The following is a 25,878-nucleotide window of genomic DNA, read 5'->3' on the forward strand; positions in this document are numbered from 1 at the left end:
AGCAAACTCATTAATTATTAAAGTACTTGCTGTCTAAATGCTGATCAGATTTCTATATGCCCTAAAATCACTATTGTTAGTCCTTTTTGTTCTTGTGCACATTGTGACTCTTTATTAAGTTTAATATTCCTAAAATAGCATAAGACACAAAAAAAAGTACAACTCTTTGTGCAGAAAAGACAATTTCACATTTTAGATGTAAAAAAAAAGGCTTATGAAAAGTTGAAAAACAAACAGCTACACTGAATTAAAGAAAGTTGAAGATCTGCTGCTGTGTCAGAGACACCCATGTGCGATTCTCGTTCTTCATGGCTCGCAGATCAAAGTCTCCACAACAAACTTGTTTTCAAAATGGCGGATCTTGTGGCAGTTCAGAGCCTCACGCTTCTGCATACCTGTAGTGAAGCACATTCAGCTTTCAGAAGTTTGAAAGTATGCAGCAGCTATGATGTAAAACTGGATCTTACATGTATTCAGTTCATGGCAGGCCAGCACATTTCAAATGTACTTGCTTATACAGTGAACATAATGAGAGGAAATACTGTCCTTTTCACTTATGCCCGTATTTGTGCTTAAAACTTGAGTTTATGCATAGACAAAACCACTGTTTCCTGCAAACACAGTCTTATCAAAGGGTTTGTTTGTGTACACTTACCCAGTATGGTCTCTCTGCGCTGCAGTCTGTACGTGTCTTTGTCATTGCACAGGTTATTGATGTAATAGCCCAGATCACTGGTGCTGTCCAGCTTCTCGGTCACCATCATCTCTTCATGCACCAGGTACGACTGAGGAAGATACATTCCTGCCTGCAAAAAACACAGAGAACGTGAACCTAAGGCCCGGGACACACTGAGCCGATGTCAAATAACTCTCGGCAGCCAAAGATGACTATTGTTGCCTCTCGTCGGCTGAATCACAAAAAAAGGATAACTGGCAATGTATCAGCAGGTATCAATCTATTTTCGTCATTCAAAAAGGGAAACCAAAACAACACTAAAATATAATACGATCAATAAGTAATGATAACGTGTTTTTAGATTGCTTTAACTCATCAACATAAGTTAAGCAATTTTAACTTGTTTTTTTAAGTTATTCAAGATTTTTTAAGCCAGTTTAATGTAATTTAAGTTGAAATGACTTAAACATCCAAGTTGATTGAACTTAAAAATTTAAAGCAGCAACTTTTTTTTACAGTGTAGGACTACAGATACACAAACCAAAAACAGCAGCGCTTGCTTACCATTTTGAATATCAATAATGCTGATCACTTCTTCATTCTAGTCGGCTCATGTTATGACAATATTTGTGCATTCGAATGCTTCGGTAAGATCTTGTAAAACTTGACTTTGTTACTCGCTTTCATTACTTTCGCTTTTATTCTCATGCAACAGCCAATCAGAGTTCTCTCTCTCATCGAAGGCACTGACGCCGATTCAACATGCTGAATTAGCCCAAAAAACCCTGATGGCTTCCGATTAGAGCTGACGGTGCGTAACACACCGAAAAAACTAAGCCAACCAATGCTCAAAAAACGGCCCGACGGCTGAACGTTGTTTTGTGTGTCCCGGGCTTAACGTCTGAAATGCATTTGTGTGAAAAAAAAACAAACAAGAAGTTAGAAACACTTATTGACATGGATTCACAGCGTCTCCTTGTTTACCTTGATGTTGACCAGGAACTCATGGAAATCTTTGGGTGGCATGACGACAGAGGTGTTCAGGGCGATGATGTAGCATTTGTTCAGATTCAGGTCGAGATAAGCAGTCAGCCTCTGACAGCAAAGAATGACATACAGGTTTATTCACATGGAACCAGAGACATGCATTTAAGACTGACAAACATTATTTTAGTATTATAATATAAGATGTAACCAATTATTCAAGATTTAGGGGGGCTAGAAGTAAAAATGTAAGAACTGGTCAATGAAAAATCCATATTGATAATCTAAATATGTCAAGACTTTTTTCTGACAAAAACTGTGGCGATATTTGCAGCATTTTAGTGTTGTTTAGCATTGAAAACCCATAAATAATCATGTATTTATGTAAGTAGTATTTGTAAGAGTACAGTGAGAGTACAATTACACCAATGTAAAAAAAGTTTGGGGTCTGTAAGATTTTGTACGCATTTATTTGATCAAAATACAGTAAAACCATAATATTTTGAAATACTATTACAATTTAAAATTAGTATTTTTTTTATTTAATTCTATTATAATATGTGATTTATTCCTGTGATGGCAAAACTGAATTTTCAGCATTATTACTCCAGTCTTCACAGTTACATGATCCTTCAGAAATAATTCTAATATGCTGATTTGGTGCTCAAGAAACATTTCTTATGATTATCAATGTTGAAAAGAAAAGCATTTTTTTTTTAAAATATAAGTCTTTTGTGACATTTGTCTTTATAGTCACATTTGATACATTCAGTTCATCCTTGCTGATTAAAAGTAGTCATTTCTTTCAACAACAAAAAAGAAAAAGAAAGTCTTCCAGATCCAAACTTTTCTGAAAACAGTTTTTTTGTGGTTTTGGGATAAAATCACATATTATAATTATTGCACACAATATATACTGAAGGGGAAAATTCTGGAATCCCTTGTCTCTTCAATATATCTATATCCTTTTGAGTGATTTGATGAGTGATTTACATTTATGATTTATAATCAACGTATTAATTAATGATCAATATTTCTCTTTAATACATTATGTGAGTGTGATTACCAAAATGTTCTTTTCAGGTATTCTTTAATATCTGTATTAAATATCTGAGAGGTGACCGAGGGTCATTTAGCCCGGCTTCCAGAAATGAAATATGGACTTGTTTTGTAAGGATTGAGAGAGGCCTCTAAACATGCGTCAATACATATATCTGTGTTTCTAGCTTACCCTGACAGCTATAGGTCACAGGGGTCATTGCAATCAATAGTTTAAGTGACCTTTTTATAGTTAAAGTGTTTACTGTTCTATATTAAAGTGTCCTCTCACTGAGAGAAACAACATGTTATCTTGATGTTTTGGGAAGAGTCTCCTGAGCCAAACCAAATCCGACCTTGAAGGAGCTAGTATTACTGTATTACAGGTTACAGGTTAAGGAACAACTGGCATTATTGCAGATTGACTGACTGTTGTTCCGGACAAGCTTGCGCCCAGAGACGCTGTTCTGATCAATGGAGATATGCTTCTGTCATTTCTTAGCCTATCAGAATCATTCAACCAAAGGCAATGACGTAGCTTAGACCTTGGTGAAGGGTATAATTGCTGTGATTTTTGTTAATGTAAAACAGAGCGGCCTCCTGCTCCGGGTCTTCATTCATCATATCTGGTTCTGGGTCTTTAACTGTTTTGTCCTCACCAATACTTTTTGCGAATTAATATCTAAGAGATTGAACATTTTAGAAAGCCAGTCCAATCCCCACTGAGTTTACAATGGATACAAACACAGGACATTTGAACACAGTGATCATTTTGTTACTAATGATTTATGAATTTTGATTAGCTAATATTGCTTTTCTCACTTTAATTAGCATTTTTAACATTTTTGAAAATACTACAAAAAAGCAAGTTGCCACAAATATAGTGGCGATTGGTTGAATTTGCATTAATACACTAAATGATGATATGTGTGTGGTGGTTATGGCAGAACACTGTATGTGTGTGTGTGTATTTTTGCACCATTTTGAAGTCGTGCAGGATGCCAGCTGGATCGCTGTCCTTGAACTCAGGCACTGGCACTTGGATGAGCTCCACCTCATCGTCTTCGAAAAAGCTCACATTCTCTTCAATCTGCCTCAGCGGAATTCCCACCTCCACCTCCACCTCCTCATCAAACTCATAGTCGTCCTCAAAGTACTTCATCCCACAGACAAACACCTCCTCCTCCTGTGGGGTTAGAAATACACAGAGTATGTTTACGTCTGCATCAACATTTCCAAGAACGGTTGGGTATACACCTCCCTGCCACAAATAATGGTGATTGGTTGAATTTGCATTAATTGTTGCAATCACAAGATCGCAAAATCTCTGTTTTATGAAAACCGTGTGCCTGTTAGATCACACATCACAAGGACTAAATCGGCATCAAACGCACAATAACTGGAATGTAAAACTGTGAAGAAACAAATGATCAATAAACTGTTGGACAGATAGACACTAGGATTTGTGCGCTCGACATTTCTTCGCTTTGTGCCGTGAACTTTTAAATGCGCACTTGTGCAGCGCAGCGCTGCACACTGTGACTCCATGTTGCTTTGAGCACCTGCGATGCGCATACGCATTCATATTTTCATAGTTTTGCGCACTGAAAGATTATTAAAAGCCTATATTTTTGTATACCTCAGTATATTTTCCTGCTTTTTTGTCCTTAGCCAATCACATGCCTGACAGACGCGCTGCGCTAAAACACTACGTGAAAAAACTCGAGGCCCAGAGAGAAGGAAATGAATAGTGGAATAAAGTCGTTATTTTTGTGTTTTTTTTTGCGCACAAAAAGAATTCTCGTCGCTTTATAAACTTAAGATTGAGCCACTGTAGTCACTTGGACTATATTAACGATGTCTTTAATGCATTTTCTGGGCCAGCAATTTATAATGTCTTAGAAGCCTATGGAGGAGTGAGCCAGCTCTCAGATTTCATCAAAAATATCTTAATTTGTGTTCCGAAGATGAACGAAGGTCTTACGGGGTTGGAACAACATGAGGGTGAGTGATTACTGACAGAATTTTCATTTTTGGGTGAACTAACCCTTTAAGGGTGGGAATCACAGGGTACAGTACCTCACGATATGATACACGATATATGGCTCACGATAACGATATCACGATACAGCAATTCTGCGATAATCAATATATTGCTAGACAATCCTAAAATGATACATCACGATATCTGTCTAACTATGAAAACAAAATGCCCGTGAAAAGGTTAAGTGCAGGTTTTCTTTATTCAAGTTTAAACTGTTAGAAAACAGCACAAAAATGTTTTCAATCTATAAATTTAATTGAACATTTTCAATGAGATTAGGGTGATGGTGTTGCAAGTGGCTTTGCATGTTCGTGGTTTTACGCGTGTACTTTACTTTTACCAGGCAGTTCTTGTATATTGCGTACTCTTTGTCGATTTTGTTTGTCCCATCAATGGTATAAAAGCCGAAGCGGGTCTAGACTTTAGACTTAAACGTGGCTGGGGCATCTATTATTTTACTCATCCTGCTATCCGCCATCCCGTTAAAAACCTACTTTTCTTAGGCTAGTTAACTTATGTTCACGTTTCCCTCATTCATGTGTTGAGCGCCACCTCGAGGAGCCATGAAGTAGAGACGCAGGGAGCAGGGAAATCTATTTAGAGCGCCTTATTTTATTCATTTAAATATCGATATTTGGCGCCAACGTATCAAAATCAGACCGACTCCATTTGAGATATTCTGCTCAAATTAAAGTGTAAGCTGCACGCACTTTAGAGTCTGTGTTCCTTCATGAGCATGAATAAATCCAAACATGGATCTCGACTATATCTGTGATTATAAGGTTGACAAAAATGACATGACTAAAACTAAATGAAAAATATAGCAGACGAACAACACTACTGATGATATGTGTGTGGTGGTTATGGCTGAACACTGTGTGTGTGTGTGTGTGTGTGTGTGTGTGTATTTTTGCACCATGTTGAAGTCATGCAGGTTGTCAGCTGGATCGCTGTCTCTGAACTCGGGCACTGGCATTTGGATGAGCTCCACCTCATCGTCTTCGAAAAAGCTCACATTATCAGGTTTCTTAGGGAAAAACAGCAAAGCTTGATACAGAATGAACTTACAGGAACAGATCTATAAATGTCCTGCTGTCTGAAGTAGAGATTGACTGATATAAATTTTTTATAACCAATACAATACCAATTATTTGCATGTTTATGTGCCCGATAACCGATATATAGAACTAATAGTTATTTATAGTTTCTGTTTTTACAATTATAACACCACTGAACTGAACAAACTTTTTTATTATTAACACTTTTTAAATACAGCAATTTCTGAAATTTCACTCCCTCTTAGCATACAAAACAAAACGATTCTACATCAATAAATGGAGTCTGAAAGTCTGAAATATGAAAAAATATATGGTCACAATTATAGCATGTAAAAAAAAAGCATAAAACAATCTAAACCGCCTGAATAAAAGACATTACTACTTTAGTGTATCTTAATTATCCTAGTTGCATCTTTTTATTTATAACAATAGCATTAATATTAACAACAGGTAAAATACATTTACAAAATTGAATGGTTCAAATGGAGAACATTAATAAATGACAGAGGAATCTATCAACTCCCCATAAATATAATAGGCATAAGTCTAAGTATTTGTTTTAAAAGGTTTATGTGTTGTTTGATAGGCTAAAGAGAAAAGAGAAAAGAGAATGGAACACGCAAACATTGTCAGAAAAATAAACAAAACGGCGAATACATCATAGCAATTATAGAGTCCATTTCATCTGGCATGTTATAAGAATTATTAATAATGTTTTGTTGGTCTAGAATAGATAATGAAATATCTGCTGACAGAGCGCTGTTTTTATCTGTGCGTTTATACAGAACTTCTCTCGCGGCGTCTGAAACGAGTGGATTGTGTTAAAAGCTGCATACGGTGGCCATGCTGGAGCATGAACGACTTCACAAGACTAATGATGAGCATAGACAAGAGAGAGGGAATTAAATTCAGTGCTTTTATTTACAACATGCACTCATTCATGGCTGTTATATTTAATTCATGTAAACTTGCATCTTTATTGGGACAGGGACTTGACCGATTCCGTGAGTTCATATCTATTTTTTAGTGTCAAGTTTAAAATACATATGAAGCATTTAAGTTACACATCTCTTTTTTTTTTATTAATTATTATTAATTAAGTTTATTAATGAAGGGAGACAAGTTATTTTACCTTTGAACACTGTTGTTGACTCATCTCCACTCAGACACAACGCTTAAATGGCTTTAATTCTCACACGGCCACAAGATGGCGCCACTTATCGGTTAATCCGATATTACAAAACCGATACCCCGATATATGGGAAAATGCCGGGAAAAATATCGGGAAACCTGATTATTGGACGATCTCTAGTCTTAAGCATTCTGCCTTGTTTTGGAAGAAAATGTTCTCTCAAGATGTGATCACTTTATGAAGAAATGTATTTTCCTCTTTTAATACCAGTGACTTTCTTAGAAGTTGCCACCATGTACCGTAATGTAAAATGGGCGACAAACATGTTTATTCTCTTTGCTATGTATTCTGGGTTGTATCTTGCATACTTTTAATCATGGTTGAGAATTGCTTTATGAAACAGGCTCAGACTGATTATGACATAAATATAAAAACTAATCAAAATAAAGATAAACAGTGACACAAGATGACAGGATGTTATGTTTTGTTTTTGATATCACCATGGTTACAGCAATTATCTCACCTCCAACACATAGTACCTATACAGGTAGGCTCCTCCCACAACTATGCCAGAGAGCACGAGAGCCAATCCCAGACAGAAGCACCAGCACCACACCTTGGACCGTTGACGCACCCACACCGCTGCTTCAGGATCCTACCGGACAGATCACACAGTATAATGATGGTTAACAACACTTAACAACTCTAGATACACACACACTACCATTCAAATCTACTATCTGTTTTACTAGATTCAGCAAGGATGCAGTAAATTGATCAGAAGTGACAGTAAAGACATTCATAATGTTACAAAAAGATTTATATTTCAAATAAATGCTGTTCTTTTGAACTTTCTATTCATCAAAGAATCCTGAATTTTTTTTATCATGGATTTCACAAAAATATCAACCAACAAGAAATTTTCGACATTGATAATAATAAGAAATGTGCAATTATTTTGAGCACCAAATCAGCATATTAGAATGATTTCTGATGGATAAATGTGACACTGAAGACTGGAGCGGCTACTAAAAATTCAGCTTTGAAATCACAGGAATACATCACATTTTAAATACATTAAAATAGAAAACAGTTATTTCAAATTGTATTAATAATGTTTCACAATATTACCGTTTTACTGTATTTTCGATCAAATAAATGCAGCCTTGATGAGCAGCATAATAAACAAGGCTTAGGCCTAAATCACAAGGACAGGCTAACAAGAGGATTAAAGTGGTTTCTTAGAAAAAGGGTGATTTTCAAAGAACTAAAGGACAAAATATGAATTTAAACAGAAATGATGACTAATGAAAGTTATGAGAAAAAAAAAAGAAAAAAGAAGAAGTGCGAATCTCTCTGTTTCTGTTCTGGTTTCAAGTCAAAATGTGTTAAAACAGTTTGGTATCAACTTCTGCAAAGTCACGAGGAGGAATAATCAGCAACATTTAATCCATATAACACTTCCTCACTCAAACAATAACTGCAGACAGAAGCTCACACGTGAATCAAAAGAGAAAGTAAATCAAGATGTTTCTATTTGAAGAGCAGAAGGGGAATTCAAGTGACTATCTAAACCCGAATAAAGAGACACAGACAACATTTATAATATGCAGGAGTGAGATACTGCCCCAATAAATCATTTCATAGTGCTCTACTCATTTAATCCAAATAGTTTATCCTCATTCAATAACTTGTAGTGGAAAAGCAAAACCAGTTTTTAGACTTTTTGCACATTCTCCCATTGACGTAACCACACAGAATGGCCTTTACCAGGAAGTTAAGAGTCTTTTTAAAGCTTCTAGAAACTTTGGCTTCAGTCATTTCCTGATTCTACCGAGAAATCATATCAAATATTGTTCTATATTGCATGCTTGTATTTTGCACTTTGGGATCTTCTTTTGTATTCTTGGCTTGCAGCTCTGACTCCTTTTGCAATACACTCATTATCATAAACATGTTTGAGAGTGCACACATCAAACATGCCTCAACAAGTCTGTCTTTCACAACCCATGAAAAGTCTCCTACTGAGTGCAAGGCATTTCTAATGTGTGCTGTGAAAAACACAGCTAAACTATGTCTGGAAGAATCCCATTCGTAGAAATTCAACTGTGTTTACTGCTTCCAACTCACAAAACACAAAAACGTCTTGGGCTACCACCACCCAGACATTTGAAGATGATTTTTTTCCAGTGTCATAACCGATTAATTCAATAGTGAAATGAAAACAAATTTTATTTACTTCCCTCCCTAATCGCAAACACGAGAAATAAAGTTCCAGTTATGGACTGAACCCATCTAGATATGACACTTGAGCGTTGCATATATTTTAGAACTATGATGACAAAAATAAAAGTTCTTTTTGGCATTGATGATTCCACAAAGAACCTTTAACATACAATTGCAAAAGGTTCTTTATAGTGGAAAAGGTTATTCTTCAGATTATTAAATGTTCTTCACACACACACAGATTCACTGAATAGAAGAAATGGTTCTTCCATGACATCGCTGCGAAAAACCCCCTTTTGGAAAGTTTTTTTTTTTTTGGAGTGCAATATAGGCTACTTCTGTAAATAAATATAATTACCATACTATCATTTAATATACAAGTGGATATTTATCACATCCATGGTTATTTATTTAAATATTAAGTTATTATTCATTTAATTAAAATAAAACTAAGTGATAAACCTCTGTAGTCATGTTTAACATGGGTAAATTTCCCTCTACACTTCCTGTTAAGTGGTCTATCGATGTTATTCTATTCTGTTCACATCTCTCGAACTGAACATATTCAATCATTTCGGATTGAAATCTCACTTGAGATGGCAGAATACCATGTGACGTCCAAAGGGCACTTTTGGTCGAATGAAATGCGTTTAACCATCTCAATTTTTTCTGGGTTTTTCTTATTTTGAGGCCCCCTGGCGCCTCTGCGCACTTGCCCATACAGTCCATCCTTGACTGGATCAGTTTACTTTTGTGGACAGTCTAAATAAATCGATTTTAAATTGTTTATATTTGTGAGGAAATTTTCAGATATTTGGTCCTACAGTACACACTTTATGCCCTCTGTATCTTACTTTCCTTCCTATTTGAAAGGGCACATTCTATCATTAAAATACAATGAAAGCAATAGTTCTCTATCAGCATTCAGATATAATAACCAAAAAGTGGTAGTGAGAAAACGAAAAAAAAAAAAACCATCACATTGTGTAATTACTTTCCCAAAAGTTAAAATTTAACATTAAATATTAATCGAAGAATAGATTTGTATATAATAAATAATATAATACTATAAAATAATAGTATTTCATATTATTGCAGTCATTTTTGCCAGGGTGGATGAGTGATTATATCCGTCTTTGACAAGCTTTGGGCCGTCAGCCATTTTATATAACACTTTCATTGAACTGATCAAAGTCTGTTAAAACTTAAACAAAGAAACACACACTTATCCATTTGAGATAGTCTAGCCTACTTCTCTCAAGATAATATAAGAACAACGTGCACACATTACTAGACTTTTTGATTAAAATAATTAAGACATTATTGGACGTAATATTCCAAATTCAATAAAAGTGAGCAAGATTTGTTAATAACGTACCTGTACATCAGAAATGAGGCTTTCCTTCTTCGGATCCTTTAGGGCGAGAGCCTTGTTAAAAGAAACTTTAACCATACTGAAAGGTCTCTGTAAGTTGCTGTTACCGTGAAAGCGAAAGAGAAGTGAGACAAAACTGAGAGCGTTTAGTTTCCTGATCAGCAGCAATGTTTGTGTGTGACGCACATGACAGATCACAACAGAGGCTCCACTGCCTCTAGTGACAACTACCAGAAAATCAACTACAACACCTGGAGATAACACAGAAATAATTACTAGAAGATTACTACCTTTCGTTACTTGTAAATGTGGAATAGATAATCCAGTAATTGTAGCCTAGTAACAACAACAACAGCTGACAAATGGAATAGTTTATGCATGGAAGCTATACCTTCTCTGGGGTCCAAGATGACTTCAAATTATTTAAAATAAGACAAAACACGCTTTGAAATAAGCTACATTTAAATTATTATCATTTTAATGTAAATTATTTTAGTTACTTATTTTAATGCACTCCTACTTATGTAAATTAAAAAAGTGGAGGAGGGGGCTTTATGTTGTGGCCAGTATGAGGCCTTATCAAAAAGGTTGAGAACCAGAGGATACAACTGTATAATAATAATACAATTTATGCAAATATTCTTATCGAGCTATCAAAAACAAATGTGGTTGGCTATCCTTCACCAGCGCTGAGTAATTAACACATAACTAGCTATAAATTACTGTTACACCAGCATACTTGTAAACGGGTTTATGTTCTTCGTCGTTTACTCTATTACCCCGCAGTTTTAAAAGAACTGTTTATGTGAACTCTAGATAATATTTTATTGACGACGATTGCATTTTGTAGTGATGATGAAATGAAGCTTTGTGAAGCACTGGGGCTTTCCCCCTCGACTGGATCGTAAAATGGTTCATTATTCGAAGCTTTTCAACACGTTGCACACTAACGACATCTTGTGGTCAAAAGGTGGAAAAGCCGACCTTCTGTCCCAGAAGACCTTTTTTATTTTTATTTAATAAATCACTTTCTGCTCACAAAGCAATACAATTAATCCTCATAATTCAAGTGTTAGTGTTGAAGTAGTTCTTATACAATGTATGAACAAACAACTGCATGAATTAATTTATGGAAAAAAAATGAATAATAAATGGGACTAATTCACTTGTACAGAAACAATTCTTATGAATCTGCTTTGATCTACAAATGCAGCCTTATTCACATAAACTTTAGCCTCAGTCCTAATCCTACGAGTTCATAGGCAAGGCTCAGGCATATATAATCAAAAAAAAAAATTAAAAAAGTGAACTGGGGAGCTAACATTTTATTTTGTAGGTAATTTAATAAATTAATGTTTTTTTTATTAAGGAACAGGACTTGTTCAACAGTGTGAGGGATAAGTCTATTTCTTTTCTTCTTTTTTTTTCTACTACCGAAGGGTATGACACTCGAAACCTGCTCAAGGGGTTCGCGCTATTTTTGAATCTGAATCATAGACTGTAAAAAATAGATCTGAATCCGAAGCAGTCACGTGACTGTGTGTGGAAACCATGGTGGAAACGAAGCTTTGGACGTAGCAGAGCACGTGGTTATGGCAAAACGAATCAAGCTCCGATACTTCTTCAATGTGTGATGTTTTGTTTTTTTGATACAAGCTTCGAAGCCTCGGTGCCGAACGTCACATCACTAGCATTTTGGTCCTACTGCCAACAGGCGTCACTGTTTGACACATGCGTTTGCTTTTCATTTCTCACGCATGCGCAAGTGAGGAGAAACAGTCATGGCGGCGGCAGAGAAGTCCACGAAAGAAAAGCTTTTATCCACTCTGGATGACATTGAAGTTTTATCCAGGTTTGTCGTCATATATCTTGCACATTTAGATGAAGAATAACCATTTGTGTGTGTTTTTTTAGCTGGCACAAAGCAGAAAGATAATAAACTGCTTAAGTTAGTTCGTTCATTCATGAGATTTCCAGTGATTTCTGCTAACACTAACAGTTGCTGGATTAGTTAATACTTGAATAAATAAAGTCCCAGTCTCTCTTGTCCACCCCAGCCTACTGTTTTTACTCCTAGTAATACACTTATTATACACTAGTACTGTTCAGACACACGGCTCCTCTTTCGTCCTTTTATTTTCTCTTTTCTGTTGCAGAGAGCTAATAGAGATGCTAGCACTGTCCAGGTCACAGAAACTGCCCCAGCCTGGAGAGGACACACAGGTGAGAGACACTGTTTACACACACACACACACACACACACACACACACACACACACACACACACACACACACACACACATGTCTGGTGCACTATCTTTGTGAGGACTCTCCATAGACGTAATGGTTTTTATACCGTACAAACTGTATATTCTATCCCCTTACACTGCCCCTGCCCCTAAACCTACCCATCACAGGAGACATTCTGCATTTTTACATTTTTCAAAAAAACTAATTCTGTATGATTTATAAGCTTTTGTACCCATGGGGACCTCAATTTAGGTCCCCACGGTGACACGAGTCCCCATGAGTCTGTGTGCATTCAGGTTTAAGTCCCCACCGGTGTAGAAAAACATGTCCACACACACACACACACACACACACACACGTAAAGACAATACTCAATCAGTGACTGAGACAACACTGAGATCTCAAGTAGAAGTCATGCAGTTACATGCTTTAAAGTAACTTAAATTAAATTACATTTGCTAAAACATTTAATTAGAGCCAGTATTAAAATGATGAATTACTATACATATGCTGCTTTTTCTGTGAACAGATACTGGAGCTGTTAGTGCAGAGAGATAAAGAGTTCCAGGAGCTGATGCAGACGGCGATGGAGCAGGGCAGAGTTCACCAGGAGATGCAGACGCTGGAGAAGGAAGTCGAGAAGAGAGACAGTGATATCCAGCAGCTCCAGAAACAACTCAAAGAGGCCGAGCACATACTGGTGACTGACATGAGTCAATGCACATTTCTTTTCAGTAACATTCAATTGTTTCAGCACCACTATGCAAACCAAAATACTTTATCACTTTATGAAAAAAAAGTATGCTTTGCATTACAATATTGTTAAAATATATATCTTTTATGATTTATTTTTTACGATTGAAATAACTTTTTAATTTCCAGCTCTAACCACTGCTTTCTGTGTTGTGCATTTGATTTGAGGCACTCACATAAATCATTGGTCATTTGAAATGACAGAACATTACCAATGCATTTTGATTAAACTCACATTCTTGAACACTTTTAAGTATCCTGGTTATACATCTTATATGTACGAACTAATAGAAATAACAGTAAAGTTTACTTAAATACAATAAACTAACTCTATAATCAGTGCATGTTGTTAATTAATATTGTTGTAATATTACTTGTTTGTGTATTTATACCGTAATAAAGACAACTTAAAATAAAGTGCAACCCATCCAATCTTTTTATTTTTTATTTTTTATAAAATAGAGTATTTATGAATCAGATAATAATTATGTTTTTCATTCATCATCAGGCCACTGCTGTCTATCAAGCCAAAGAGAAACTGAAGTCTATTGAAAAGGCCAGAAAAGGTATTTTTGTGTGACACAAAATAAGTTTCACTGGGTCAAAATAAATTGCATTGTTGAGAGAGAGAAAAACCAGAAGTCGCATTGGTGTGTAAGTCACATTTTATTACACTCTGTAATAATAAAACAAAATATTTACAAACATTATAAACATGTATTTTAGTAGTTCCCCTGACTCCACAACAAATCCTTTAAATTTGATTGTATTTAGAACAGAACAGGAAGGAAAAATTTAAGAATAAAACAACATAAACTCTAGTGGCATTCATTATAAGCAACATTTATTACATACAGCAAGCTTAAACAAATTTATTCAAAGCGAAACTGAAACTACTGACGTTTAGGAAATGTGCTATACAAATAAATTAGGGTTATGTACCTCTCTCATTCAGCACAAATCAAATTGTGAGTGCTTTGCGCATGTTTTGTTTGCTTGACATTAATTGCATTATGTAAGTTGCTTTAGAATTCAAGTTGCAGCATGTTTCAGATAATAAAAAATGTGACTTATTTTCCAGTGTATGTGTTCGTTATCAGTAGAATTGATAGTCATAAGACTGAAATGCAAGTGATAGTAGTTTTTTGTTTTACTCGATATACCACAGTATCTACATATACATTTATGTATACATATTTATACACACAAATATACATATTTAATGTTTCAGTTTAAAATCGAATTTCCTCAATGTTTCTTCTTTTTTGGTTGTTCTGTTTGTTTTGACTAGGGAGTATCTCTTCAGAGGAGATCATCAAGTACGCTCACAGGATCAGTGCCAGTAATGCAGTGTGTGCTCCTCTGAACTGGGTTCCAGGTAAACAGACTACTACTTTCTTCTACATCATGTTCTTCCTTTCCTGTCATTCCTATCTGACTTGATTTACTCTGAAACATTTCCAGTGACTTGATTGGCTTATGTCTGATTTTATCTGTAAGCTCATATGATGTGCATGTGTGTGTAGGTGACCCCCGCAGGCCGTACCCCACTGATCTGGAGATGCGCAGTGGAATGTTGGGTAACATCAGCAACATGTCCACCAATGGAGTGAACGGACACCTGCCTGGAGATGCATTGGCTGCTGGGAGGTTACCAGGCAGGTTCACTCTTCTGTTTAGATGTTTGATTCATCTGTCCATGCTCTCTTCTCTTTTTAGTTGTCCTTATCATAAGCCCCTTTCGCACAGAGATTCCGGATAATGTGTCGTGGGATCTTTTGATTTTGGTTCATTCACACTGCCAGTGATTTTCTGGAATGTGATAAGAGGATGACAAACACAAACACAAATGCGTCATCACTACGACACACCCCTTACGGCATTAGTCCTGTCTTTTGTTCACACAGGCCGCGTTCCGGGACTGATTCCAGCGATGTCACTAGGTCCACATCCCGGGATCAATCCCGGGACGTGTTTGCGTTCTCACAGAAGCCACTCTAGCAATTCAATGTCAATTTTCTGGGATCAACGCTCTGTGTGAAAGGGGCTATGTTGATATTATAATGTGTGTGTGATTTATGTACTTTTTTTTTGTTAATGTATATTTCTCCTTTCGCTTTTAGATGTACTAACCCCACAGTATCCTTGGCAGTCCACTGATGTTTCCATGGGGATTCTGCCTCCTCACCATGGCAACGATTTTGGCCTGGAGCCACCTGGTCATAACAAAGAAAATGAAGATGATGTTGAGGCCATGTCAACAGATTCCTCCAGCAGCAGCAGTGACTCAGACTGAGTGTGCGTGTGTGCGTGTGTGTGTGTGATGTGTCCACAGTAACATGAGTTTGTCCACCTGAACAGCTTGAAAGGTATGAAAGTATGTTGTCTGCATCAGTTTATCTTGTCTCTGTGATGGTGGAGATCCGGATGGCAACATAAAATGCCTTGCAGAGGACCAAACCTACACAGGTCCTCTCTTAAGCAAAGCCTCATAAAGCTGGATATGTTTTATCAATTTGTTTGTTTTTCATTCTCCAGATGCCTACAGTCATCATTTGTTTGCATAATTTCATTCCACTGGCCTCAAATGTCACCAGTGCATTGTTTTCATTGTGTGCCGCATGACAGACTCATTTGCATTTTGCATATTTGTATCTAGTGAAGCGTTAATATCTGGTTTACAGTTGGAATATAAATAGCATTGTAAATACCTCTGAACTTTCAGACTCTGTAAATAAAATATTTTTTTTTTAAAGATTATGGTTTTGTTTTATTACATAATCTATTTTGTGTATACAGAAGGGCAGTGCTCTTTGTAAATGGTTTGTTTCCTCTCTGGAGCTGAGGTAAAGTAATATAGGAATGTGTCTGATTTAAATGACTTTTTAAGTCCAATTATCCCGTGTGTGTGTGTATATATATATATGCACTGCACATATACATACACACACACACACGCATGTATATTTGTTCCTGCTCTGTGCATTATCATGTATTACATTGGAAGGCAAAACAGTATTATTCTAACATTCTGGTTTGGGGTGTGTTCAAAACTGCATATGAATTCAGCCTGAACCATTAAAACTATGATCATTTTTTCGGCCTTGGGTATCTATATTTAGTTTAAACCTCAGGTCTTAATATAAAATTCTAAAAATTCTCCTATTGACACTGAGCATTCAAGTCTAACTGTCAAAATTTCAATTATAGTTATTTGCATACTGAATATTGTTTATTTCTTTAAGCTGTCTTGAGACTAGGGAACACGGGGCTCAGAATATGCCTTATCTAATTTATTTTGCACATTACTCTCTCTATTTTAAAAGGTAGTTCTAAACTTCTGAATTAGTTTCTCTTTTTAGCTCTAAAATCAGTTTGCTGCCTTATATTGCGCACGATGATTGGGTTTGACAGTCCCAGTGTGCCATTCTGAGAACTGAATTCTTACTTTGTCCTCAGTAAATTTTATGAAGATATTTCTGGTCGTTCCCAGCCACCAGATGGCGCATCAACCCTAATTGGCCAACACAGCATCTTAAATGATTTTATATCACACAAATTAATTCACCTGACAACCAGCTGAACACCCAAATCTTGTGTTATTATAACATACCAATTATATTTGATTTAAGTGTTTATCATTTATATAATGTGGATAAATTACTTCTACAAATGTAGAATTGGGCCAAAATCATCCATGACAATTTATTAAAAATAAAATAATTGTTCATAGCGATAGTGGTTAATCAATGGCAGAATTCAGAGAAAGAGTATCAACTATCCTAGATGTTCTTTATGTTTAGTTCAGATCCGGTATAAAAGCACAGACTGGGTAAATTCAAAGAAGTCTATTTTTAGTCTAGTTTGCGTCCAGCATGGTGAGTCAGTATGTGACTATTTGAAACACTATGTTAATGTGTACTAATGTCAAGTGTACCAATAGGTGAGCGAATGTGTCAGGGCACTTTAGAGATTTTCCTGCTTGTAATTGATAATGACTTGCTAGGGAATCACACAATCATTTATTATTTTCCTTCTGTGCCTAATTTACCCTCACAAAGAGAAGGGAACAAACCCTTCTTACTGTGCATCTTTATGTGTTTCTTCTTTTAGCTTTTTCTTCAGTCTATGCTCTCGGCAAGCTGTGGGCTGAGTAGGGAAGGACGAAAGAAGAGCTGGAGGAAAAAATGATTAAGACTCTTAGAGGTGATAACAGACAGTTGAGCTGTTCGTCTGTGTTGCTTCAGCTCACAGATTTTAGAGCGCTGCAGCCACATGCTCGTCTATAAACCTTGCTCAATTGTAAGGTCACAGAAATATATTAATCCTGTGAAAATATATATAATATATTTTCACAGGATTAAATGTGCAAAAAATAATTCAACAAACCATAAACAATGCTCACATCACACTCCCATTCACTATTTACTACCCTTAAAATCAGAGGTGGACAAAGTACACAACTTGAGTGAAAGTAGCCTACAGATACTACTGGTCAAATATGATTTACTCCGTTACAAGTACAAGTTGTAAAGACCGTTTTTTTACTTAAGTAAAAGTACAGAAGTACTTGTTTTTAAAAGTACTTGAGTATCAAAAGTAAAAGGTAAATGTCAATGCATTGTTTAATTATTGTTGTATGTAATACTTACAGTACCTTATGCCTCTGAATCTATGCCTGCCTACCCTCATATTAATATCACATTTATTTCTAGAACACAGTTCCAGTAGTGGGATTGAATGTGAGATTGAATAAGTGCACTCAATAATGTCCACAATGGTTTCGGACACCCAAATGGCTGTTCCCTCAAATAGTGCCCTATTTAAAGTTTTTTGGCTTATATGTTAACCTTACTGTTATCTGTAAGCTAGTGTGCTCCAAAACAATGACAACATTTGCGTTTAGAAGACCAAACCCAACGTTGAAAATGAAAATCAGGTTGATGTCAGAATCCAAGCCAGATTGATATTAGTCTCTAACATTGGACAGACGACGTATTGTGGTTGAAAACGAAAACCGCAGAAACCAACATCAGTCGGGTTCTGACGTCAACCCGACTTTCATTTCCAACCAAAATCCAATGTCTGTCCGATGTTGAATGTTGACGTCAATCTGACAATCCAAAATGCAACCCCTGCAACCAAAATCATCCCCTGACTGACGTTACTACTTTCTACTCAAGGACCTTGACAGAATTGAAGTGGAGTAAAGAGTACGATATTTGTCTTTCAAATGTAGTGAAGTTAAAGTAAAAAGTTACCCGAAAAAAATAATACTCAAGTAAAGTACAGATACTCACACTTAAGTAGCCTACTCAAGTAAATGTACTTTGTTACTGTCCACCTCTGCTTAAAATAAACAACTTACATCATGCAGAGACTCCTTTCATTCTCTGTTTTTCTCTGTGCTCTTCCTCAGTCATTTAATTACAGTATATTAGAAAGCAGACCAAACTCTTTAAAATAATGTGTCTAAAGACCACGATTATGAAAGACATGCCTGTGACACTTGGTCGATGGGTCAGAGACATCTTCTCACTTCTCTAATGAGACGCTGAATGATTCATCTCTTGGTATCACAACCTTACTCATCCAGGGGGGAAAAGAAGTGATTTAAATTCAAACTGTTGTGACGTAACAGTTTTCACTGCTTGTTCTGTGTTCAAGATTGATAATTCCCAACAGAACATCTCAGCAATATGTTGAAAGACAACAAGCAGTATTTTTGCCCTTAAGTTACTAAGTGAAAATGTGTCTTGTATACACCATTCAAATAGTTTTATGAATACTTCTATTCAGCAAGGGCACATTAAATTGATCAAACGTGGCAGTAAAGACATCTGTGATGTTACAAATTATTTTTATTTTAAATAAATGCTGTTCTTTTGAACTTTCTATTCATCAATGCATATTGGAAAAAAAACATGTAAATTGATAATAATAAGAAATGTTTCTTAAGCACCAAATCAGCATATTAGAAATAAACCTGACTAAATGTTTTATTTTATTTCTTATTTTCTAAAAGTTATTATAACAAACCAATTGCATTAGTTTGCATTAAATTTGCAAATATATCTGGCTGTTAGTCTTTCAGCTCAAGCCATGTACTTCGCAACACACACTTTTACACACCTTAAATGTACATGATGGCTCAGTAAATCACAATAGGGTGGCCAGCGTCTCATATGGCAATCTCTGACTCATTTGACAACATTACTGTCTTTAGTTACTGTCAACACATTCCCATAATGCAACAGGAGTGTAAATGAAGTGATGATCCCCATCTTCACTCTATCAAATATGTGTTATCTTTCACATAATATACATGTATCATCCTCTTCTCCAGAATTAACTGTGGTCTAATCTTGTTCATGTAAAAAAAAAAAAAGCACTATATGCAGTGCTGGTCAGAATTATTTGCCCCCTTTTATTAAATACTTTTTGCAATCTCCTTTTGCCAAGATAACTGCTCTGAGTCTTCTTCTATAATGCCTGATGAGTTTGGAGAACACCTGACAAGAGATCAGAGACCATTCCTCCATACAGAATCTCTCCAGATCCTTCAGATTCCCAGATCCATGTTGGCTTTTCTTCTCTTCAGTTTCTATAGGATTTAGGTCTGGATACTGGGATGGCCATTGCAGATGCTTGGTTTTGTGCTCAGTGACACATTTTTTCTGAGCAGCACTGTATGAAAGACTTGCCTTCATTATTTGTTAGTTGTGAATGATGATCCATTTTAGGTTCTCTTTGATCACATGGATAAGCTGGAGCATGGAGCCATGTCTGCTCTCTCTCTCTCTCTCTCTCTCTCTCTCTCTCTCTCTCTCTCTCTCTCTCTCTCTCTCTCTCTCTCTCTCTCTCTCTCTCTCTCTCTCTCTCTCTCTCTCTCTCTCTCTCTCTCTCTCTCTCTCTCTCTCTCTCTCTCTCTCTCTCTCTCTCTCTCTCTCTCTCTCTCTCTCTCTCTCTCTCTCTCTCTCTCTCTCTCTCTCTCTCTCTCTCTCTCTCTCTCTCTCTCTCTCTCTCTCTCGAGTAAAGGTGCCGTTAGCAGTAACCGGCTCTCTAAGGACTTCTCACCTCTTCCCTATGTGTTTCTGTCTACCCTGGTGCTGATTCTCTATAGTCTTCGTTAGATCCATCAAAGTACTCAATTATAAAAGAAATACAGTGTTTAATTACCATTAATAATTAAAGTAATTTACATGGAAACTCATTTAAAAAGTGATTGTAATAGCATTAAATTATATGAGGGTTGATTGGGTAGCCTACATGGGAGTGTTGTTATTGTGATTTTTCCATTGTTCTATAAAGTTCTGAAGCTAGTTTACTAAATTATGTACCCTACATTGTCCCACTTATTACACAGCCAAAAACCAAATAGGCTATAAATACATATGAACTATTGATATGAATTTACTGTACATAAGCCTAAATTTGATACTTTACCTGTAGGCTATATCATAAATCTGAATTGAATTATCTTAAAGGGATATTTCACCCAAAAATGAACATTCTGTCATCATTTACTCACCCTCATGTTGTTTCAAATCTGTATGAGTTTCTTTCCTCTGGTGAACACAAAAGAAGATATTTTAAAGAATGTTGGTAATCAAACAGTTAACGGCTGCCATTATGACTTGCATATTATTTTTCTTCCTATTAAGGAAGTCAACGGCCACCGTCAACTGTTTGGTCACCAACATTCTTTAAAGTATCTTCTTTTGTGTTCATCAGAGGAAAGAAACTCAACACTGTCTGCATATTTATATCTTGCATTAATATTACTAGACCACATACAGTGTGTAATGGTTTACCATTGAATGTTTCATAAAGCAAAATAATGTTTGCATGAAGATTACACTTAATGAATATTTGCATTGCATGAACATGACAAGGGTATATTGATACTAGAAATGTCAAGGACTGATTAACCTAGTGCTTTTTTATCCCTGTCATTAATCCTGACATTAAATTTAGACTTTACAAGTTTACACTGACAAATAATTGCTTTAACATGGATCAGATAATAAAAGCTGGTATAAGTCAGCTGGAGAAAAGGGATTAGAAAAACGGATTTTCTCCTGTCAGATTTGTACAGAGGTGTGAGTGTTTGTTTTGTCCGCTGAGAGCATCTATGACTCTTTTCCCCTGCCCGTACAATCTGTCTGAACGTATTTTTTTCCTGATATAACAAAGGAGAATCTGTCCACTCCGTAAAATAAACTGTTAAAGACTACAGAGAATGACCATCTCTGCTTTCTCTGCATTTTCTGTCTTGCATACACAAAAAACATGCTTCAAATACCAGAGTTTAATAAGTTTTTTGTAAACAAATTAATACTTTTCTTTAGCAAGGATGCATTAAATTAATAAAAAATTGCAATAATATTCGTACAAAAAAAAAAAAAATCTTTTTTTTTTTTTTTTTTTACTTCCCGTTCATCAAATAATCCTGAAAAAAAGTATTATGGTTTCCACAAAATAATAATAAAAAAACATTAAAGGGATAGTTCGCCCCAAAAATGAACATTTTGTCATTATTTACTCACCCTCATGTCGTTCCAAACACACAAGACTTCCGTTCATCTACTGAACATAAATGAAGATATTTTTAATAAATCTGAGCGATTTCTGTCCCTCCACTGACAGTCTACGCAACTACCACTTTGACTTCAAAAAGTTCATGAAGAGATCTTAAAACTAATAGTGCTTTAGCCCAAATTTTCTGGAGAGGCACAATCGCTTTATGAACAGATTTAATTTAGGCTACATTGAATCCAGAGTGATTTTATCTATTTATAATCGAAATAATTCTGCCCTTGAAGTTACATTACATGAACACTGTCTCGATTTACACAGCTTCTCTTTCTTGGAACAATCTAGGGCCATTTTTCCTGTAATGAACTCTGATAGACAACAAAGTGAGGTAAATTCTTTTTGCAGTGAATTTAATAAAGCGAGTCTCTATTATTTGGCACAGGAACAGTGATGATTCAAAGCTGGCATTCATCTTCAACTCATTTCTCAATTTCAAAAAGGTGTCCTGTCCTGACAGAACATTAACACACGAGAGAAGATATATTCAACTGCATATAAAACAATCTGACTAGAAAAAGCCATGCTGAAATGTTTTTCATGTTGTCTGTTGATCATCAGACATTTAACTTATTTTGTTATTTTTTTTTAAGAACAAGTAATTTTGTGCAACTATGATAACGCTGGGCTCAGTGTGAGGTGGCATTAGGGGACAGTCTCTCTCTCTCTCTCTCTCTCTCTCTCTCTCTCTCTCTCTCTCTCTCTCTCTCTCTCTCTCACACACACACACACACACACACACACACACACAGATCACTAGCAGTGTCAGACTTTCTTTCCTTGCACAAAGATATTTCATAAATGACCACTGATAGTGTCTGAATTGATCATTTAATGTACAGAAATATCTCAGTGATGGGCGTCTTTCACACAATACGCGCAGCATTAAGCATACTCAATAGCACACGTAACATCTCGACAGAAAGAAGGGCTTTTCTCTTGTCCTTTTCTTCTTTTATCATGATGGATAATTAAATCTATTCTGTCCTTCCACTAATAGACCACTATACTGGTCTATTTATCACGCTGTTGTGAAAGCTTAAAGACTGTGGGTTGTTTTCGTGCTTGTTTTCCCCTTTAGTCAAAATCATGAATGAAAAGGCAAGTGTTCTTATCTGCAGAGAGCCAAAGCAGTGGATGAGTCACCTCTATTGCACAGCTGAAAAAAGAGAGATGGCGGTGACCAGTTTATTCAGGGTAACATGATGAAGTCCGTCTCCCATGGCCAGAAGAGAAGGAGAGAGGAAATACGAAGAGGAAAAAAATAATTCTGCACATTGTCCTCAGACAATGAGGTGTATATTCCTGAGGCAGAGATCATTTGAGGAATTACTGGTCAACATGGAGCAAATAACCAATTGCGCAGTGTGTGCTGTATGTGCGTGCAAAGGTCAGGACTGACACTGATTGCTGTAGAACAGCAGGTTTAAACTTATGTAAGAAGAAAAGGATTTTATAATAAGGTTTCATTTGTTAACATTAGTGAACTACATTTGTTAACATGAACTAACAATAAACAATACTTTTACAGCATTTATTGATCTTATAGTTAACCACACACACACACACACACACACACACACACACACACACACACACACACACACACACACACACACACACACACACACATAAAACACATGGACATGATCAGGGCTGGACTGGGACAAAAAATCGGCCCGGGCATTTTGGCCCAGACCGGCCCACTATATGATCATAAACACCACCCATCTTTGCACGCCCTTAATTATATGCATACCAACTCCTATTCCTTAAAACCACTAATGCCATGTAATGAGTGAGTATAGGAACGAGTGAAAATTTGACAGTTATTAATACAGTTGAACTATACTCCACACATTGATGAATGCAAAAACAAGCTATAAGCTGCAATGGCATAGTAATACCAGTGTTTCTCACAGGATTTTTGGTAAAACTGTGGTGGGTGGACCTTAAGGTTCTTCTAGGGGGGTCCGGGAGCATGCAAAATTTTGTGCATTTTAATGTTAAATTCATCAATCTGGTGCACTTTCAGAGTTCAAAATTAAAAGCTCACCCATATTCAGTGTGCAAATTAAACGAAAAATTCAAACCTCTTTTAGTTACAGTGTCTATTTACATTACACCTACTAATAATAGTTATAATATTAATCCAATGACAGTAATAGCCATATTTTGTAAAACAAATGCACTAAAAAATAAAGGAAACTTTCATAATTAGTTTTGTACCAATTTCTATACTTGAAAGAGATAAGCACATGATCTTTTATTTTGACGCAAACTGCATCAAGCTTTTATTTTGGCGGAAAACATGGTTTACAAACGCCTCTCATTAAATTTCTAGTGAATTGCGGTAATCGTCAACTATGCAATGTGGAAATAATCTGTAACTGGGTAATGGGTTCCTACACTCGATCATGACATAGCTTAAGTGTTTTGAAAGTAGTTCTGCATACCGCGGACTCTACACTTTCTCACTCTCTCCTGATCCTCCTCACTATCATCATCTATTGATTGTAAAAGGTTAAATGGTCCTGAAAACTGCATTGGAAATTAATGAAAGTCAAAATTTATCTAGTGGAAACATAAAACAGGCCCAAACAAAATCTTACTGAAAGCCCATTTTGAGAGATCAACCTCAAATTTGGAGCACAACTTATGTCTTTGAATTTTCAGTGTTATGTTAAATATATTTCATATAAAATTTAATTTTTGCTTTTTCGTAATAACAAACTTAAACTTTTTTTTATTTTTATTTTTTGTGACTTTTATCACTTCAGCAATAATCTGTCAAGCGTCTTCTTTAAAAAGAGACCAAACTTAAGTCTATGCTCTAAAGCATTCAAAATTGATCACAGTTTAAGTTGGAAGTATCATTTTCAGGTTAAAAAAGTGGTAATAAATAGATGGCAACAGAGGGTTAAGATAAGGGGCCCTATAATACACCCAGGTGCAACACAAGTGTTATTTGCTAGTTTCAGTCCGACGCAGTTATCATTTTCATGTCCTGCGCCACGTTGTTTAAATAGCAAATGCATTTGCGCCCATCTGTGCGCCCATGGCGTGCAGGTCTGAAAAAGAGGTGTGTTCAGGCGCATTGTTGGCGCGTTGCTGTTTGAGGCAACTGAAATAGACTGGCCATTGACAAACTGAAACCTGGTCTAAAGTCAATAATTTTAATTGTTATTAAAAGGGAGCGTTAGTAATGTGCGCCTATAGATGGGTCCACAACGCGTGTACACTTTGTGGCGTAGATGGTCTGCTCGTGCGCACGAGCAGATCCGTTTCCTCGCAAGAGAAGCATTCAGTTATTCCTCTTGCAAATTCCGCCATGTAAATATTGAATCCGCCATGACGCAAGTGCAACTGGCTTTTAAAGGGAATGGGAGACGAGACTCTGATTGGTTTATTGCACGCTACACCCAAAACACACCCATTACTCATTAAGAGAATAGGGACAACCATTTTAGACCATTTTTCCAGCAAAAGTGGATTCGGACTAAGTGTACTTGTGTTGTGCGCTTTAGACCATGTGCTTAGATCATTCAAATAGGGCCCAGAAAGTTGTATCTTTCTTAACATGTTAACATTAGCTATTACACGGCTCTGTGGAATGCTTGATTCTGACTGGTCAATCGCACCATCCAGTGGTATGTTATTCCCTGATAACAACCGCTGAAAACAGATAACACAGGGTCATCTGGGTTACTGAAGTCAGCAGCGCTATACGCTTGCTAGGAACGCTTT

The 25,878-nt window shown here is 36.3% G+C and overlaps 2 protein-coding genes across 3 annotated transcripts; one reads left to right on the forward strand and one right to left on the reverse strand.

Moving 5' to 3' along the window:
- Positions 1-40: 40 nt before the first annotated feature.
- itm2bb (integral membrane protein 2Bb) lies at positions 41-10,746 on the reverse strand. Of its 2 annotated transcripts, XM_079881272.1 has the most exons (7): positions 10,537-10,741; positions 7,456-7,587; positions 5,659-5,769; positions 3,678-3,884; positions 1,661-1,771; positions 656-806; positions 41-395 (listed from the first exon to the last, which is right to left on the reverse strand). In XM_079881272.1, the coding sequence occupies exons 1-7, from the start codon at positions 10,609-10,611 to the stop codon at positions 307-309; spliced, it is 876 nt and encodes a 291-aa protein (XP_079737398.1). In that variant the 5' UTR covers positions 10,612-10,741; the 3' UTR covers positions 41-306. The 2 variants fall into 2 exon arrangements, with proteins under 2 accessions (XP_079737398.1, XP_079737397.1); XM_079881271.1 differs by lacking the exon at positions 5,659-5,769 and having other exon boundaries at positions 10,537-10,746.
- A 1,497-nt stretch (positions 10,747-12,243) lies between these two features.
- Positions 12,244-16,295, forward strand: med4 (mediator complex subunit 4). The gene is made up of 7 exons (XM_079882397.1): positions 12,244-12,385; positions 12,690-12,756; positions 13,313-13,483; positions 14,045-14,102; positions 14,828-14,914; positions 15,063-15,194; positions 15,660-16,295. Exons 1-7 carry the CDS (start codon positions 12,315-12,317, stop codon positions 15,830-15,832), a joined length of 759 nt encoding a protein of 252 aa, XP_079738523.1. The 5' UTR covers positions 12,244-12,314; the 3' UTR covers positions 15,833-16,295.
- The last annotated feature ends 9,583 nt before the right edge of the window (positions 16,296-25,878 follow it).

Source organism: Squalius cephalus (genome assembly GCF_949319135.1).
Source record: "Squalius cephalus genome assembly, chromosome: 9".
In the NCBI taxonomy this organism is placed as follows: Eukaryota; Metazoa; Chordata; class Actinopteri; order Cypriniformes; family Leuciscidae; genus Squalius; species Squalius cephalus.

Excerpts from the sequence above, each read along its gene's own strand:
- itm2bb (XM_079881272.1), bottom strand. The coding sequence starts at position 10,611 with ATGGTTAAAGTTTCTTTTAACAAGGCTCTCGCCCTAAAGGATCCGAAG. Across the intron at positions 7,588-10,536 it reads GCCTCATTTCTGATGTACAG|GATCCTGAAGCAGCGGTGTG; the intron begins GTACGTTATTAA and ends TCTGTCCGGTAG. Across the intron at positions 396-655 it reads GCGCAGAGAGACCATACTGG|GTATGCAGAAGCGTGAGGCT; the intron begins GTAAGTGTACAC and ends GCTTCACTACAG.
- med4 (XM_079882397.1), top strand. The coding sequence starts at position 12,315 with ATGGCGGCGGCAGAGAAGTCCACGAAAGAAAAGCTTTTATCCACTCTG. Across the intron at positions 12,386-12,689 it reads GACATTGAAGTTTTATCCAG|AGAGCTAATAGAGATGCTAG; the intron begins GTTTGTCGTCAT and ends TTTCTGTTGCAG. Across the intron at positions 15,195-15,659 it reads GGCTGCTGGGAGGTTACCAG|ATGTACTAACCCCACAGTAT; the intron begins GCAGGTTCACTC and ends TTTCGCTTTTAG.